The 15,820-nt window shown below is 38.7% G+C and overlaps 1 protein-coding gene across 9 annotated transcripts in view; it reads left to right on the top strand.

Moving 5' to 3' along the window:
- CREM (cAMP responsive element modulator) overlaps positions 1-15,820 on the top strand; it is a 66,390-nt gene that overhangs the window by 16,821 nt on the left and 33,749 nt on the right. For all 9 annotated transcript variants that reach the window (XM_082648533.1, XM_082648530.1, XM_082648528.1 and 6 more), the window contains exon 3: positions 842-962. In XM_082648533.1, the coding sequence (XP_082504659.1) occupies positions 842-962 (121 nt within the window). The remainder of the gene's footprint in view (positions 1-841; positions 963-15,820) is intronic.

Here is a 15,820-nt window from a genome sequence, read left to right as displayed (position 1 = left end):
AAGTTCTGATTTACCTGCATACTTTCTGCATATATGTTTAGTCTACTAAGGTGAAAAAAACACACTATATTATTGACAACTGAAAAGATATACAATAGCAGGGAGTAGTTCCTATAAGTTTTTGGAATTTGATTTTGCTTATTTTTTGTTTGCATTTTATATTTTCTAGTAGTAGGGTAACATTATAATATGGTTTACCATCTATCTAGAGTCTATATAGAAATAATTAAATTGAAATTATAGGCAAAAAGATTATTGCATAAGTTTTTCCTGGAAAAATTAGATTCTCCTCTTTAAGTAAAGGGAGAGCTGCAGGACAAATGGTCAACTCTGAGTGATTCAATTTGACAGGCTTTTTTATCAGAAACTACTTAGTGCTAACAAAGCAGATACATCTTTATATTGTAACACATTTAATTTAGACAATGTGGAAGTTCTTTCATATTACATCATAATGTAAAGCAGGTTTATTAGGCCATGAGAGTCATAGAATATTTAAACTTCATGTAAAATATAAAACCTAACTTTATCACTAATTTATGCAAGAGGGCTTAAAATAACTATCAAGGAGGCTTTATTATAAGATTAAATTTTTTTTTAAATAAACTAATTCCATGGAACATTTTGTAGTGCTCCCTTGGTAATGTTCATACCCAGTGAGCAGAGAAGGTGCCTTTAAGTTTGGAGAGTTAGGACTCTGCCACTGAGTCTATTTCTTGAAAATATAAAGTAGTACGATTGGATGATAGAAATGAATATCAATCAGAAAGCCAAGTGAAAACAGATATTTCAGATATTCAGATAGGGCCTTAATACTTCTTCCTTTTTATTGTCTTTCCAGACAAATGACCATGGAAATTGACTCTCAGCAGGATGGAAGTATACCAGATTCTGTGGCAGAGAGCGAATCTGCTCACATGCAGATGCAGACTGGTCAAAATTCAATCCCCACTTTAGCTCAGGTAAACTTAATGTAGGCAACAGGCAGGCACCAATGAAAATTAGCCTGTATGGGAATGAGAATTGTGTGCAGATTCTGTTTTCTTGCAGTTGGTCTTAAGTTTCCCCTATTCCCCGGTTATCAGCCATTCTTACTGATTTGACTTGGAAGAGAAGATACGTGTTTGAATTACTTTTGCATTGTAACAGACACTATGTAAAGGAAAAACAAAATCCCCTCCATAGTATGTGTGTAATCCTAGTATCCATAGTATGTAATCCTCAATTTATTATTCGAGAAGTTCAGTAATTCCACATTGAATTCAATTCAGTAGTTTTATATTCTTAGCTATAAAGATGGCAGAAATCTTGCCATTTGTCCAGTGTATAGTTGGTTTAATCTTTACTTTCTTTTTAGTTAGGTCTTAAACTTTGAATTAGTTTCATTTAGAGACCACTGATATGAGTTAGTGTTTGTTTTTCAGCTCTTATTTTTGGATATCTATAAAAATATGTAGTAAAAACAATCACATTTATTTAGTTCATCAAATACTTACTGAATCCTTCCTGTATCTAGGCACTATTCTAGATGTGTGGGGTATGTATTTCCTGGCCTTGACATCTCACGGTTTAGTGGGGTAGAGGTGTTTGAGGGGTAATTCTCGCTGTGTAAGAAGTATTGTGGGGAGGGAGGAAGATGCAAGAGGGAAGAGATATGGGGATATATGTATTCATAGAGCTGATTCACTTTGTTATACAGCAGAAACTTACACAACATTGTAAAGCAATTATACTCCAATAAAGATGTTAAAAAAAAAAAAAAAAGAAGTAGTACTGTGAGATGTTACATAGGAATGATTGAGGCGTGCAGCGGGGGAGCAGCCGGTTGACCAGGAGTGCTTTGTAGAGGATTTTACTTTTGAGCTGGACACAAAGCGTGAGTAGAGGTTGACGGGTGGAGGAGAGGGAAGCGTATTCTAGGCCAGGGAAGAATGTACAAAGGCAGAGGATGGGGGTGGGAGCTGCAGCGTTGAGGCCAAGTGGAGCCGCGTGTCTGGCCTGGGAAGTTGAGCTGGTCAGGGTAAGCAGAGGGTGGTAAACATTTGGGAGCGTGGACCATCCTGTGTTCTAAATATTCCTGAGACATTTTTCAGTGTTCACTGTGTTTAAGACACCAGCGACTGTGTGCGGGTTGGATGGGGACCTCAGCGAGCTGGGAGCGGGTTGGGGGGTTGGGGGGTGGACATCATTTGAGTGGCATCATGGTGATGTGGGGTGCGAGCAGTGGAGAGACTCCTGCAGTATCTTGAAGGGAGAATAGAAACGACCGGATGGCTGCCTGGAGAGCCCTCGGGAGCGCCAGGCACCTCCTGGGTTGTCTCCGGCCAGACTGGCTCCTGTGAGGCCTCTATTTTCCCAAGACACCCACGCACCCAGCCTGCTTTTCTTTCCTCTTTCAAGTTCCCGACACCCACTTGCTCCCTGGGGTTTTCTCCTCACAAGTGCTTTGTGGAGCTACATCTCCATGGCAACACCCTTCTTTGTTACCCCGGAAAACAGGCATTCAGACCTTTGCTATTTTTTAAGAAAGCAGCCTTTTTCTTATTAAAAAAATGCATGTTCATTGTACAGAATTGATAAAATGTGTATTATTAGAAGAAAATTAAAGCTAACTATAGTCTTAACATCCAGAAATTTAATTGTTGTTAGCATTTTGGTGTTTATCCTTTAGTCTTTTTGTCTGTGAAAATAGAAGAGAATGCACATATATCTTTTGGTGAATTGGGGGTGTTCTAGAGTTTTTATAACTATGATTCTTGGTCTATAATTCTGCCCTTTTGCTGAAGTGGTAGTTGAAAGCAAATCTTCCTTCTGCCGCCACTTCTCTCCCTTTAGGTACTGGTTTCCTGTCCTCCACACATGCAGTTTCCTCCGGCCTTCTGGGCCTGCACAGTCAAAACAACAGATCTCCATTGTCTAACAGTGATAGTTGGCAGTTCTGAGGACGTTCAGCCGGGGTGACACCCAGCCCTGTGAGCCTCAGTCAGAAGTTGCTAAAGAGGTCAAGTAATATGAAGTCCAAAAAATAACCTTGGATTTATGAGGTTTTGGAATTGAATAGGTCCAGTGAACAGAAACCTAGCTTTAGTAGGTTAGAGAATAAATAAGAGGGAGAGGAGATTGGAAGTATAGATTCTTCAAGAAGTTTTTCTGTGAAATAATAGATAAAGATGGGTCTGTGAAACAAAGGAGTGAGAACTGGGGTGTGAGAAAGCTGGGAGTGTTAAATAAAATAGAAGGGGGGAATAGAGGCTTGTGAGAAGGCTGAATCACAGAACTAGAAAAAGGCTGTGGTTTACATTTACAATGTTTATTACTTCCTTAAAAACCTCAAATATATCAAATGTGGATAGTCATTAAATCTGGATAGCGAGTTCATAGACCTGCTATGTTATTCTGTTTTCTCTATATTTAAAATAGTTGATCAAAAAATAAATTATGGTTTTTGTCTTTCACATACTAGGAATGTTAAGAGATTAAGAAGAAATCTGTATGCTGAGTCATTGATTCTTTTGGTTAACTAAGAGTTATCCTCCATGGATATGAGGCCATAAATCCTCTATGGATCATGATATTTTGCAGAATTAGGACACAGTTCTTAGCAGTCAGAATTTTCTAAACGTAATTATTAGTTTAGATTCTTGTGATGCCTGAAGCAGTTTATTTATGAGTATTCATTATTATTATGCAGTATTATATAATAGAAGGATTAGAAAATCAAACTGAAATTTTATTAAGCCTATAATGTATGCTAAAAGTGACTGACTCTTCTGAATAATTCGCAATGTCATTGTATGTACTTGCCACTTACTTCATTTAAACTAGAGGACTGTGAATTCTCAGATGTTTTAGACTTAAGTTCAGGTTGTGTAAAGAGGAATTTATAACAGTTACTTTCCTTTTTACATGGTCTAATTATCATTAAGTAGTGTCGGAACGAAGGGTGTAACCAGAAGGTTCAGGGTGTAACCAGAAGGTTCAGCGGGTTTGATCCTTTGCCTCTGGTCATTTGATAGTGGTAGTTTTGAGTATCCTGGCCTTTCCAGAGCTTCTGTTAATCAAGTTAACACTGAAAATTGTCCCAGTTACGAAGATCTGAAAACTTGAGCTTGCTCTTGACCCTCACACCTCTGCTCTGCTGACTGATTGAGGGAGGCTGGAGTTCTCAGTTTTCAGTTTTTCTGTTTTATAACTTCCCAGATATCAGTGGAGCCTTTCGCTTCTAACTGTATCCAATAGTGAATAGAAGTCACGTGGTGACAGTGTCAAAGGGCTAGAGGCTGGAGTGGCAGATCATCGAGGTTGAGTACTGTGACTTGGATTTCTTCTTGCCTGAGTTAGTTTTTAAAGTAGATTTGTTTGTTTGTTTGTTTAATTGAAGCTGGAATCTTGTCTGGTAAGTGTGTGTGTTGATACATATATAAGACTAGATTCTACCCCCATCCCCACCCTTCCCCCTGGAAAAACTCTTGGTGGTAAATGGAAGAGTCTATTTTATATAACCAAGCCAGGAGGAAACCCTTTCCTAAAGCTAAAACGGTGAAAAGCAAAATTACTGTATATACAGGTAGTTTTTAAAATAATACAGCCTTTGGAAATAATATAATCCTTAAATGGGTAATGGGAAGTTATCATTTCTTTTGTGATGAAAGATTTCAAACATATACAAGAGTAGAATAATTCTCCCGCATATATATGTAGAAACTTAAAAATTACTAAGATTTGGTAGCACTTGCTTCATTTATCTTCTTTTTTTTCTTTTTGTCGAAGAATTTTAAGCAGCTCTGCAGATCTCAAACATCATGTCGTGTCATTCCTACTTTCTTCTGGGTATGCAGCTCTTAAGAGGTTACGGACATTTTCCTATATAACCAAATGTCATGATCATACCTAACAAAATCGAGCATAATTCCTTGGTATAATATGCAGTCCATGCTCGCATTTCCCCATTCATCTCACAAATGTGTAATCTACTCTGAAGGCAACAGTGGTAGCACCTTGAACTTTTCTTGTTCCACGTCTCTTGGGAATTAATAATGCTGCCATGAAACTCAGGGTGAGCGCGGTAATCCAGATGGAGCCTCAGGAGACGATGTGCTATCTGGAGCTTCATGCCTTATAGCTGCTGATGCAGCCTGTGGCCTGAGTATGACACCTCGAGTTGGAAAGATAAATAACCCTATTTTGTAAATGGCCAATTCTCGAAGTTTCAGCACAGATAGGAAAGGTGAAAGGAGCAGAATCACAGGGGTCATAGAGCTGGAAGGAAACTCGAGATATCAGGGTCAGCGTAGTGCTTCGAGAGAGTTAGTTCTAATATAAAATTTAACCTTTCCGAGAACCTCTGTATTTTTGGAAACAAGGAGACTCTGTGGAGCAGAGGAAGCCACTAGGGAATGTTGTTCAGAGATTATACTCTGCTAACCTCCTTTCTTTTTTTTTTTTTTCTTTTTTTTTTTTGCGGTACGCGGGCCTCTCACTGTTGTGGCCTCTCCCGTTGCGGAGCACAGTCTCCGGACGCGCAGCCTCAGCGGCCATGGCTCACGGGCCCAGCAGCTCCGCGGCACGTGGGATCTTCCCAAACCGCGGCACCAACCCGCGTCCCCTGCATCGGCAGGCGGACTCTCAACCACTGCGCCACCAGGGGAGCCCTAACCTCCTTTCTTATCCTCTCTGCTGTAAATGCAAACAGTACGTAAAGAAGCATCTTAGAAGAAAGCAGGCCTGGCGTGCAGTGAGGGATTGGAGTAGGAATGATTTAACAAGGGATAGGTTTCAGTGTATGACTTGTGTGTTTTCTGTTTCAAACTGGTGGAAAATTGGAATGGCATTTCTCATTATTTTGGCCAGCTGTGCCAAAAATCCATGTTCTTGGTCCTAAGTAGGACCAGGAAGAATATGGATGGCTATCGAAAAAAAAAACAAGCAACATACAAGCAACATTTGCTATTGATAATTGGTCAGCAACATCATATTTGTATATTAAAGTTGGTCTGTATCATGTTAGGTTGATTTGGTATACTTACTGTCGGCTGAGTACATCTAGTTCAAGCTCAGTGTTTTGTCCTGGTTCTTTATTGGCTGCATTGGACCTTCATTGCTGCGCGCGGGCTTTCTCTAGTTGTGGTGTGTGGGGGCTACTCTTCGTTGCGGTGCTCGGGCTTCTCACTGTGGTGGCTTCTGTTGTGGAGCGCGGGCTCTAGGCGCATGGGCTTCAGTAGTTGCGGCACGCGGCCTCAGTAGCTGCGGCTCGTGGGCTCTGGAGCACAGGCCTAGCAGTTGTGGCACACAGGCTTAGTTGCTCCATGGCATGTGGGATCTCCCCGGACAAGGGATTGAACCCGTGTCCCCTGCATTGGCAGGCAGATTCTTAACCACTACGCCACCAGGGAAGTCCAAGCTCAGTGTTTAATTGAATCTTGTTTTTTAAACCTCAATATGCTGATTCCCTGACTTGAGGGGCTCTTAACTGAAAGAGAAGAAGTTCCTCTTAAGATTTTGAAATAAAAATTTTCATTTTATTGTTGACTTTCTATTGCTTCTTAATTTTATGTATTCCTTCCCCTGGTTATTTTTAATTGCCCTAATTAAAATTTTTTGAACATAACATTTGTATTCACTTAGAATTAGTTCTAAAAATTAACAAAAGTTAGGAGGAAAAAAATAGAACAGTGAATTTTTTTCAGTAAATGCTAAATCTTTGTTGTTGCTTAGTCAACTAATGCAAGAAAATATACTGCTTTGAAATGTAACTCATTCTTGAAGGTAATTCAAGGTTAAAGGGATATAAGTAAAAATAATTGGTGAACTGTTAATATTAGTCACCATTTTATTCAATTTGAATAAGAATTTGTTATATAATCTGTACTCATATTTTGATAACTTTGTGTATAATAGCTAACAGATTTCTTTAAAGGTTGGCTTTTGGCTTTAGAATATACTCTGTGTTTTCATCCCAGTGTGTTAAATGATACTTTTCTTTGAATGAAAATCGGTGTTTCAAAGGTAATTTCAGTAGGTATAAAGCAGTCAAAGTCAAATTTCAGAAAAAGGTTTTGTTTTTATACACCTTATAATCAGAAAAAAAATGCGTACAAATCTGTTTTGGTGTTTGAGAGACTGTTAGAGATTTTCTGTCATTTGTAATGATTTTCTATGAGATTTGGGTACTTTTTGTTTGATGTTCAAGTCTTCCTTCTTAGTTTTAGTAACAGGTAGTTTGTCGCTAGTGGTAATGGCAAAATAACTGAGAATAAACAGTTATTCTCTTTATCCTTTTCTCTGACTTTTTTCTAGTTAAAGAGTAGGTTGGGAGGAGGAGATACAAGGGAGCTGTTGTTTAAGGGGTATAGTTTCAGATTTGCAGGATGAAAATGTTCTGGAGATCTGTTTCACAACAGTGTGAATATACTTACTACTGAAGGGTACACTTAAAAATGGTTAAGATGGTAAATTTTATATTATGTATTTTTTACCACAATAAAAAAAACAAGGGCTTCCCTGGTGGCACAGTGGTTGGGAGTCCGCCTGCCGATGCAGGGGACGTGGGTTCGTGCCCCGGTCTGGGAGGATCCCACATGCCGCGGAGCGGCTGGACCCGTGAGCCATGGCCACTGGGCCTGCGCGTCCGGAGCCTGTGCTCCGCAACGGGAGAGGCCACAGCAGTGAGAGGCCTGCGTACCGCAAAATAAATAAATAAATAATAGACTGGACATTGAAATTTTATAAATGGAGCATTAATTTTTATAATTCCTTCTTTGAATAAGATCCAGAGATTATTTACTTTGCCTTATTTCAATTTTTTGCTACTGCAACCTTTGTAAACCCCAAACCATTAAAGGAATTACATTTGGAAAACACAGAGGCTTTGGGAAATTTTCACTTCATTGATAGTGAGGACAACATCTTAATAGTGATCTTCAGAAATGTGAGTTTTCTGAGCCCTATCAGAGATATAACATGTCATTCTCCAAAAAGGCATAGAAGAGAAAAGCCTGGTTATGGAGTTGAAAATACTAAGTAGAGACAATATTAGATGACAATGGTGCAAGCAGAAATAGTTCAGGAAAGACATTTGCCTTTCAGTAGGTATGTTTATACAGCAATAGACCTCTTTTTAAATACCTTTTTTTTTTTTTTTAAATTTCATTTATTTATTTATTTTTGGCTGTGCTGGGTCTTTTCTGTGCGTGGGCTTTCTCTAGTTGCAGCGAGCGGGGGCCACTCTTCATCGCGGTGCGCGGGCCTCTCACTGTCGCGGCCTCTCTTGTTGCCGAGCACAAGCTCCAGACGCGCAGGCTCAGTAGTTGTGGCTCACGGGCCTAGCCGCTCCGCGGCATGTGGGATCTTCCCGGACCGGGGCACGAACCCGTGTCCCCTGCATCGGCAGGCGGACTGTCAACCACGGCGCCACCAGGGAAGCCCTCTACCATTATTTTTTAAAAGGTATTTAAGGGCTTCCCTGGTGGCGCAGTGGTTGACAGTCCGCCTGCCGATGCAGGGGACACGGGTTCGTGCCCCGGTCCGGGAAGATCCCACATGCCGCGGAGCGGCTAGGCCCGCACAAAATTATTTTCTTAATTTTTATACATAGTTTTAAGTAAATACTTATTAGACTGAATTCTTTGATTCTTTACCTAAGATAATTGAAATACTAATTTCATTGGTTGACCATTAAATGAGATGACTTATGTGAAGCCCAAACACCGTGCTTGACACAAAGTCCACGTGCAATAAACGTTCGCTTTATTCATTATAGTAACCTCATATGGTTAGAATAGTAGTGGCCAGGCTTTGAGATGAAGTGGCTTATGCTAGTTTAAAAATATATCGTATCAAGGGCTTCCCTGGTGGCGCATTGGTTGAGAGTCTGCCTGCCGATGCAGGGGACGCGGGTTCGTGCCCCGGTCTGGGAAGATCCCACATGCCGCAGAGCGGCTGGGCCCATGAGCCATGGCCGTTAAGCCTGCGCGTCCGGAGCCTGTGCTCCGCAACGGGAGAGGCCACGACAGTGAGAGGCCTGCGTACCGCAAAAAAAAAAAAAAAAAAAAAAAAAAAAATATCGTATCAGGACTTCCCTGGTGGCACAGTGGTTAAGAATCCGCCTGCCAGTGCAGGGGACATGGGTTCGAGTCCTGGTCCGGGAAGATCCCACATGCCGTGGAGCAACTAAGCCCGTGCGCCCCAGCTACTGAGCCTGTGCTCTAGAGCCCGCAAGCCACAACTACTGAGCCTGCGTGCCACAACTACTGAAGCCCTCACGCCTAGAGCCCGTGCCGCACAATAAAAGCCACCGCGATGAGTCGCTCGCGCACCGCAACAAAGAGTAGACCCCGCTCACCACAACTAGAGAAAGCCCGCGCGCAGCAACGAAGACCCAACACAGCCAAAAATAAATAAATTTATAAGAATATATTGTATCAAAAATTCATTCTAAAGTAATATAAATCTATTTATGCTTAAATAGGCCTCCAGTGGGTATAGAGAAGAAAAGCTGATATGTAGTTGTTTTATAAGCAAAGTTCTGATAAATTGGTATATTTTATTTTACTAAATTTTATTTATACTAAATTTTTGTACTTCGGATTTATTTTAGAAATTTTAAAACGTTGCAAGCATTCCTTCGCAACATTTTGGCTCTGAAAATCTAAACTAAAATTTATTACTAGATTTTTGATTTCATGGTGAGACCAAGTTTCATTATACTGTTTTTTTAGGAGCTAAATTCTTAGACTTTTCTATTTATAAACTCTAATCTTTGGACTAAAACTGAAAAAACTTAAGGATGCAATTTGGTCTGGCCATGTTTTGTCACTGATTCAGATTTTGACTTCTACTTTCATGCAAATCCTTGATTCTTCTTTCTCCACCTTAATTTTGAGGAATATTTTAAAAAATATTTTAATCTTTCCAAATCAAAGGATTAATATCAATACATGTAAATTAAGCTCTACATTCTTGACCAAATTATTTAAATGAAATGTAACAATAATAAAAATAACAAGAGTGAGCGTTTATTGAATATTCAACATGTGCCAGACGCTGTTCCATGCTTTACACATATAGCTCAGCTCTCACAACAGCTCTGTAGAAAGGTACTGTTTTTTTTCATTCTCTTTTGCACTTGAGGAAACTAAGGTACAGAGAGGGTGAATAACTTGTCATAGGTCACACAGTTAATAAAAGGCAGAACCCAGGCACCTGGCTTTAGATTTCATTAAGCATTTCTATTACTTGTAATACGTAGGTACTCAGTGTTGAACCAGACCATTTCAGATAGCATTACCTGGGAAAATGCATAGTTAGCAAAGAGTAATCATAAATATATGCTACATCTAGCTACTGTATATATAATACTATATATATATGCACAGTACTATGCAGTAACTATTGTATGTATACATATATACTGTATACTGTTACTCCTTCATTATTTAGTGGCAGATAAGATAGTATCATATTTAGATCCCAACTCAGCTTCTGACCTTGGATATATGAAGAGCATAGAAAAGTTAAATTTTATCCATTTTGATGTATTAGTAACTGGTCCATATAAATCCTGGCACCAATAGCTAGTCTGTGTCTTGAGCAGTAATTCTGGGGCCAAGAGTACAGGAACACCCAGAGCTTTAGAATTATGTCTTATAAACTGATGGGGAAGTCAGTCTCATTGCCTTTGGTAAAATCAATTTATTGAGTATCTTCCTGGCAATAAGTCAGTTAATTATCATATCCACCAAATGTGGGGCAATAGTTATTGCTATTTTTTATGTGGGGAAAAAAAGTACATAAAATCTGCAGTCTTAAGTTCAGGTGTACAGTTCAGTAGTGTTAGGCATATTCACATTGTTGTGAAACAGATCGCTAGAACTTCTTCATCTTGCAAATCTAAAACCCTATACCCATTAAATAGCAACTCCCGTTTTACTCCTCCCCTCAGCCCCTGGTAACCGCGATTCTACTTTCTGTTTCTATGATTTGACTACTTTTAGATCCCTCAGATAAGTGGAATCATCAATATGCGTCTTTTTGTGACTGGCTTATTTCACTTAGCATAATGTCCTGAAGGTTCAGCTATACAGTATGTGATAGGAATTCCTTCGTCCTTTGCGTGTATATACCACATTTTGTTTATTGTTACTATTTTTTAAGGTTGCTTTTGCTTAGTCAGTACTCTTTAGGACTTATACCAAGTGATTGGTAGAAGAATTAAGGTAGAATAATTCAAGTGAATTGCAGTTTTCTGCATAGACATTCCTGAGTTGATTTTGGTCAGAAATAGATTAATATGTAGTTTGGAGAATAAGTGGTTTTAGGCATTCATTCTGTAGCTTCTGGCTTTTGGCACGTGCATTTCCTATTCATTACTAGAAATGATGTGTATCATTGTTAAGAGTCCAGTGTTTGCCCTTGTAAGACATCTGCTGGGTAAATGCCATTTTTGGCTCAGGATCTCACTGCAACTTACTTCACTATGTACATTTACTACTTTGTAATGCAATTGGCTAGAAAATTATGATCAGTTTTAGTTTCAGTCTTACGGAAACCAAGATATAAGATTGATTTTTAAACAACTAGAGCTAAAGGATTTTTGACTTCTATAAAGGTCATGTACGTGTTCATAGTCTTTATAAATACAAGTAAAACATCTAGTATTGGTTAGAATATAAAATGACGCTCCAAGTACTATAAATAGGAAATTATAAGGATTAGCTAGGGAAAAATTTCACTAGGACATTGTTTTTCAAAGCATAGGAACCCCTAATTTTGTCATCACTGATCATCACAGTGATCACCACTGCTTATTGGAAGTATTATCAGACTATATAATTAAGAATGAGTTGATTCCGACAGTTGCTTTGCTTTCAAGAGGGGAATTTTTTTAAAGAGACATAATATTTGGCCATTTATAATTACAGTACCAGAAACAGAATCCACTTCTCCCTTTTTAAATTCAGGTTATAGATTTCAGATAGTATTTCTTCATGCCTTATACACAAAGGATTCAAAGATCATATTATAGTTCTAACAATTTTAACATAGTAAATATAAAAATATCCGTCTTACGTGGCCAACTCTGTTATCAGTGTTTTCAGTTGATATTCACAAGGTAAAATTTAACTCCATTGATTTTGGCAATTTGTTAGCTACACTGTTTAAAAAAAAAAAAGAAGAACCTCAATATGGGAAAGAAAAACACTAAAGACACTAAAATGATACCAATTCTACATTTTTCTTTTTGTGTTTGTCTTCACTTAGCCCAAGTAAATACAACTTTTTTTTTTAAAATGAAGTGTTTTGCGTCTTCATTAAAGTGTTCACATTTAAAATATTATTTTCCTGTTTTCAGCCTTAAAATATTTGAAATATTCTTTAAATACTTCTTTTTTCCATAGAAGAAACAGACTGTTGAGAATCCTGTCTTAATACACAGAAATCAGTATAGTTTTCCAGCTTCTCACATAGAGTGTTAATTGGGTTTTCATTGTAGTCCTTGGAATTAAAATAGGTAATATATAGATCTGACTTTTCAGGCAGCAGAGTTGATAGCGAAGTCTGCTATACCATGAATTCACATTTTTTCATCCTTTATTAACTGTCTTAAATGCAGGCTCAGTGGCTCTGTGACATCATAAACCCCATCATAAGGGAACCTAGCTACAGATTGGAGCAAGTCCACTAGGTGCTAATCAAATGCTGTGTTACAACATTGTGAGGTTTTCCCAGTTATGTGTCATTAGAGTTTTTTAAATTGCAAAGCCAAGTAAGGCTGTCAATTGCATCATCTTAATTTATTTCTTCAGATTAACTATTGTCTATAGTGGGGTTTTCTGTAGATGTGGTGGCATCAGCACAATCTATGTTTCAGGCATCCTATAGAAGAGGATTATTCTTCAGGGGATCAGGAAGAAAAGGTAAACTATGTCTACTATGAGTTCATTATACTCACTTTTAGAGCCTCATAAAAAGCGGTATAAAAATTATGAAATATAAAATACATCCATTTTATGTGCTTGTTTTTTGAGCAGTTGCCTGCTTGGTTGTTGGAATGTGATGAATATAGATCTTCCCATGGCTTCCTTTCCCACTTTTCTTTATACAGTAGGTATACCTTAAGTAGCTTCCTTCCACCCTCCCGCCACCTCATCAGTTACCCTTCTTTGTTTTTCTTTTGAGAATTTAGCACCACCCCAAATTATGTTTTTGTCTCTTCATCTGTTTTCTGTCTCCTGATTGAGGAGAGCAGACTTTTCGTGTTCACTGCTATATCCCTGCTGTGTAGACTGGTCCACAAGGCAGGCTTCCAATAAACATTTGTTAAGTGAACAAAAGAATGAGTTAATTCATAAGTATGACTTGTTTCTGTGAGATTTACTTCTTAAAAAGTTTTGGAATGAGTATATGATGTTTATAAGAAAGATCTGTTTCTACGTGAAGTATGCATATTTTAGTTCAAGTGAACTAAAATTTGTGTCTCTATCAGTAGTGTCCTTTAAGAGAGACTTAATTCCCTTCTCTTTCCAGAGCTTCTTTAGAATTCTATTTGCACATTGTGAATAAAGTATAGTAGTCTTTATAGGTTGCTTTTTGTCAGTGTATCTCACATCTTTATTTCCTGAGCTCTAACCCAAGCATCAGTCCCATGATTCTCCTTGCCCACTAAACATTTGCAACTGGTTTCCTCCCATTGCTTTCACCCTAGCCTGCCTAAAACTGAATCTGCCACCTTGCACAAAAACAAAAAGATGCTTCTTTATTTACCCATTTTTGGCTTTGGGGCCACCATGCATGTTCTTGAATCATTGCCTGAGTTCCTTCTGTGCCATCTGTGGACCACATCCTACTTCAAGGGCGCCCTGTATTTACTTGTGGCTCATGTGATCAATAGAATAATAATAATGATAAGATGTTAAAGGTAGGGAGCCACATGAATTTTTTTCCTATGAATGATGTTGTTTATCCTGTTAACTCTACCAGTACAGTTAGTTACAAGCTTAATGCTAGTCACAGATCAGTTTTGGCAAAACCAGTAAGAATGTAGAATGCCTGACAGGTTCTCTAGATCTAAGAGTGTTGTTGTTGTTTTTTAAGGATACATTGGAATTGTGACTCTAGGGTATGTCACTTGTGCTGCTTCTCAGCCTCTATTTCAACAGTTTAACTAAAGAGTTGTCTCATGAGCTTTTTGTACTACCCAGAGTTCAGACGTAAGAGTTTTCACTGTAGTTACAGATTTGTATAACTCATCTCCAGAATTCTAGGAATACAGTTTTGTACTAGTGGGTACAGCTCCCTTTCTACAGCAGGTTTTCTTCTCACTAAGCCTTTTTGATAGAGCGTTGTTTAATAATTTGAAGTCCTGAAAATTACACCCGAAAGACAATTAGAGCAACTTAAAGCATGATTTATACTTATCAAAACCCCATAAATCTTTCTTGAGTTGTTCTTCAATTCTTCAAAATATCTAATTTCTTTGAAGCTGGTCATTTCCCCATGAAAGTGAATGTGGCACTGTCTGCCATCTCAAGCCACAGGTCCAGTCTGCAGGAATACTAGTAATACTCTTGGGTATAATGTATACTCTGTTTTGCTCAATCTCTGCGATACGAATGCTCTATCAGCGTTACTATATACGGTGGTTTTGGCTGTGCTGCTGTGGTGGAGCTGAAATTGCCGCCTGCTTCAGCACTCTGCGCTCTGAGCTGTGAGCAGGGCTTACCTAGGGACTGCGTGAGGATAGAGCAGTAGTTTTCAAAATGTGGTACAGGGAGGCCTGGAGGAGACTCCAAGGACCCAGTATTTTCCAAATAACTCCCACATGGTGTTACACAATCATGCCTGGAGGTTTGGGATGACAAACCTATTTTCACGGTAATACTAAGATTTATTTTCTTTTTTTCTCTGTATTGGCATTTGCCCTGATGGTGCAAAAACAGTTGGGGGGTAAAACTGTTGGCACCTTAGCACAATCAAGTCAGTGGCAGTGGTGCCGAACTGTCATTGTGGTCTTCACTACATTAACTTGCAGTTTTTTAAAAAAATGTCAGTTTCACTTAAGACTGTCCCTGATGAATCAGCAGACATTACCAATTGTATTAAATCTTGACCCTCGAGTACATGTTGTTTTAATATTCTGTGCTGTGGAAGTGGGACATTCACTGAAAGCATTTCTGCTGCGTACTGAAGACCAATGGTGATCTTGAGAAAAAAACACTTGAGTTATTGAATGAGAGGCAAGAAGAACTAGCTGCATTCCCCCACCCCCCCAAACAGAACATCATTTTTCTTGCAATAATGGCAAATAGCCAAACTATGACTGTTCAGACTTGAGTATTTGAAAAACATTTTCTCAAAAGAAAATGAGTGGATGAATCTAGAGACTGTCATACAGAGTGAAGTAAGTCAGAAAGAGAAAAACAAATATCGTATATTAACGCATGTATGTGAAACCTAGAAAAATGGTACAGATGAACCGGTTTGCAGGGCAGAAACAGAGACACAGGTGTAGAAAACAAACGTATGGACACCGAGGGGGGAAAGTGGCAGGGGGTAAGGCGGGAGGGGGGTGGTGTGATGAATTGGGCGATTGGGAATGACATGTATACACTGATGTGTATAGAATGGATAACTAATAAGAACCTGCTGTATAAAGAAATAAATAAAATGAAATTCAAAAATTCAAAAAAAAATGAAGTAAGCTTGTCACGTCAAGGAAAACAATTAACAGTATTTATTGCCAATGATGCAATTCAGGCTTTTAAGCAGCAGTTTTGAATTTTGGAAAATCTCCATCTGCCATTTTGAGCTTGATAGCTTCCCA

Source organism: Grampus griseus (assembly GCF_964374135.1).
Source record: "Grampus griseus genome assembly, chromosome: 2".
Lineage (NCBI taxonomy): Eukaryota > Metazoa > Chordata > Mammalia > Artiodactyla > Delphinidae > Grampus > Grampus griseus.
Note: the sequence above shows the minus strand (reverse complement) of the source record. Positions and strands in the feature narration are given on the sequence as shown.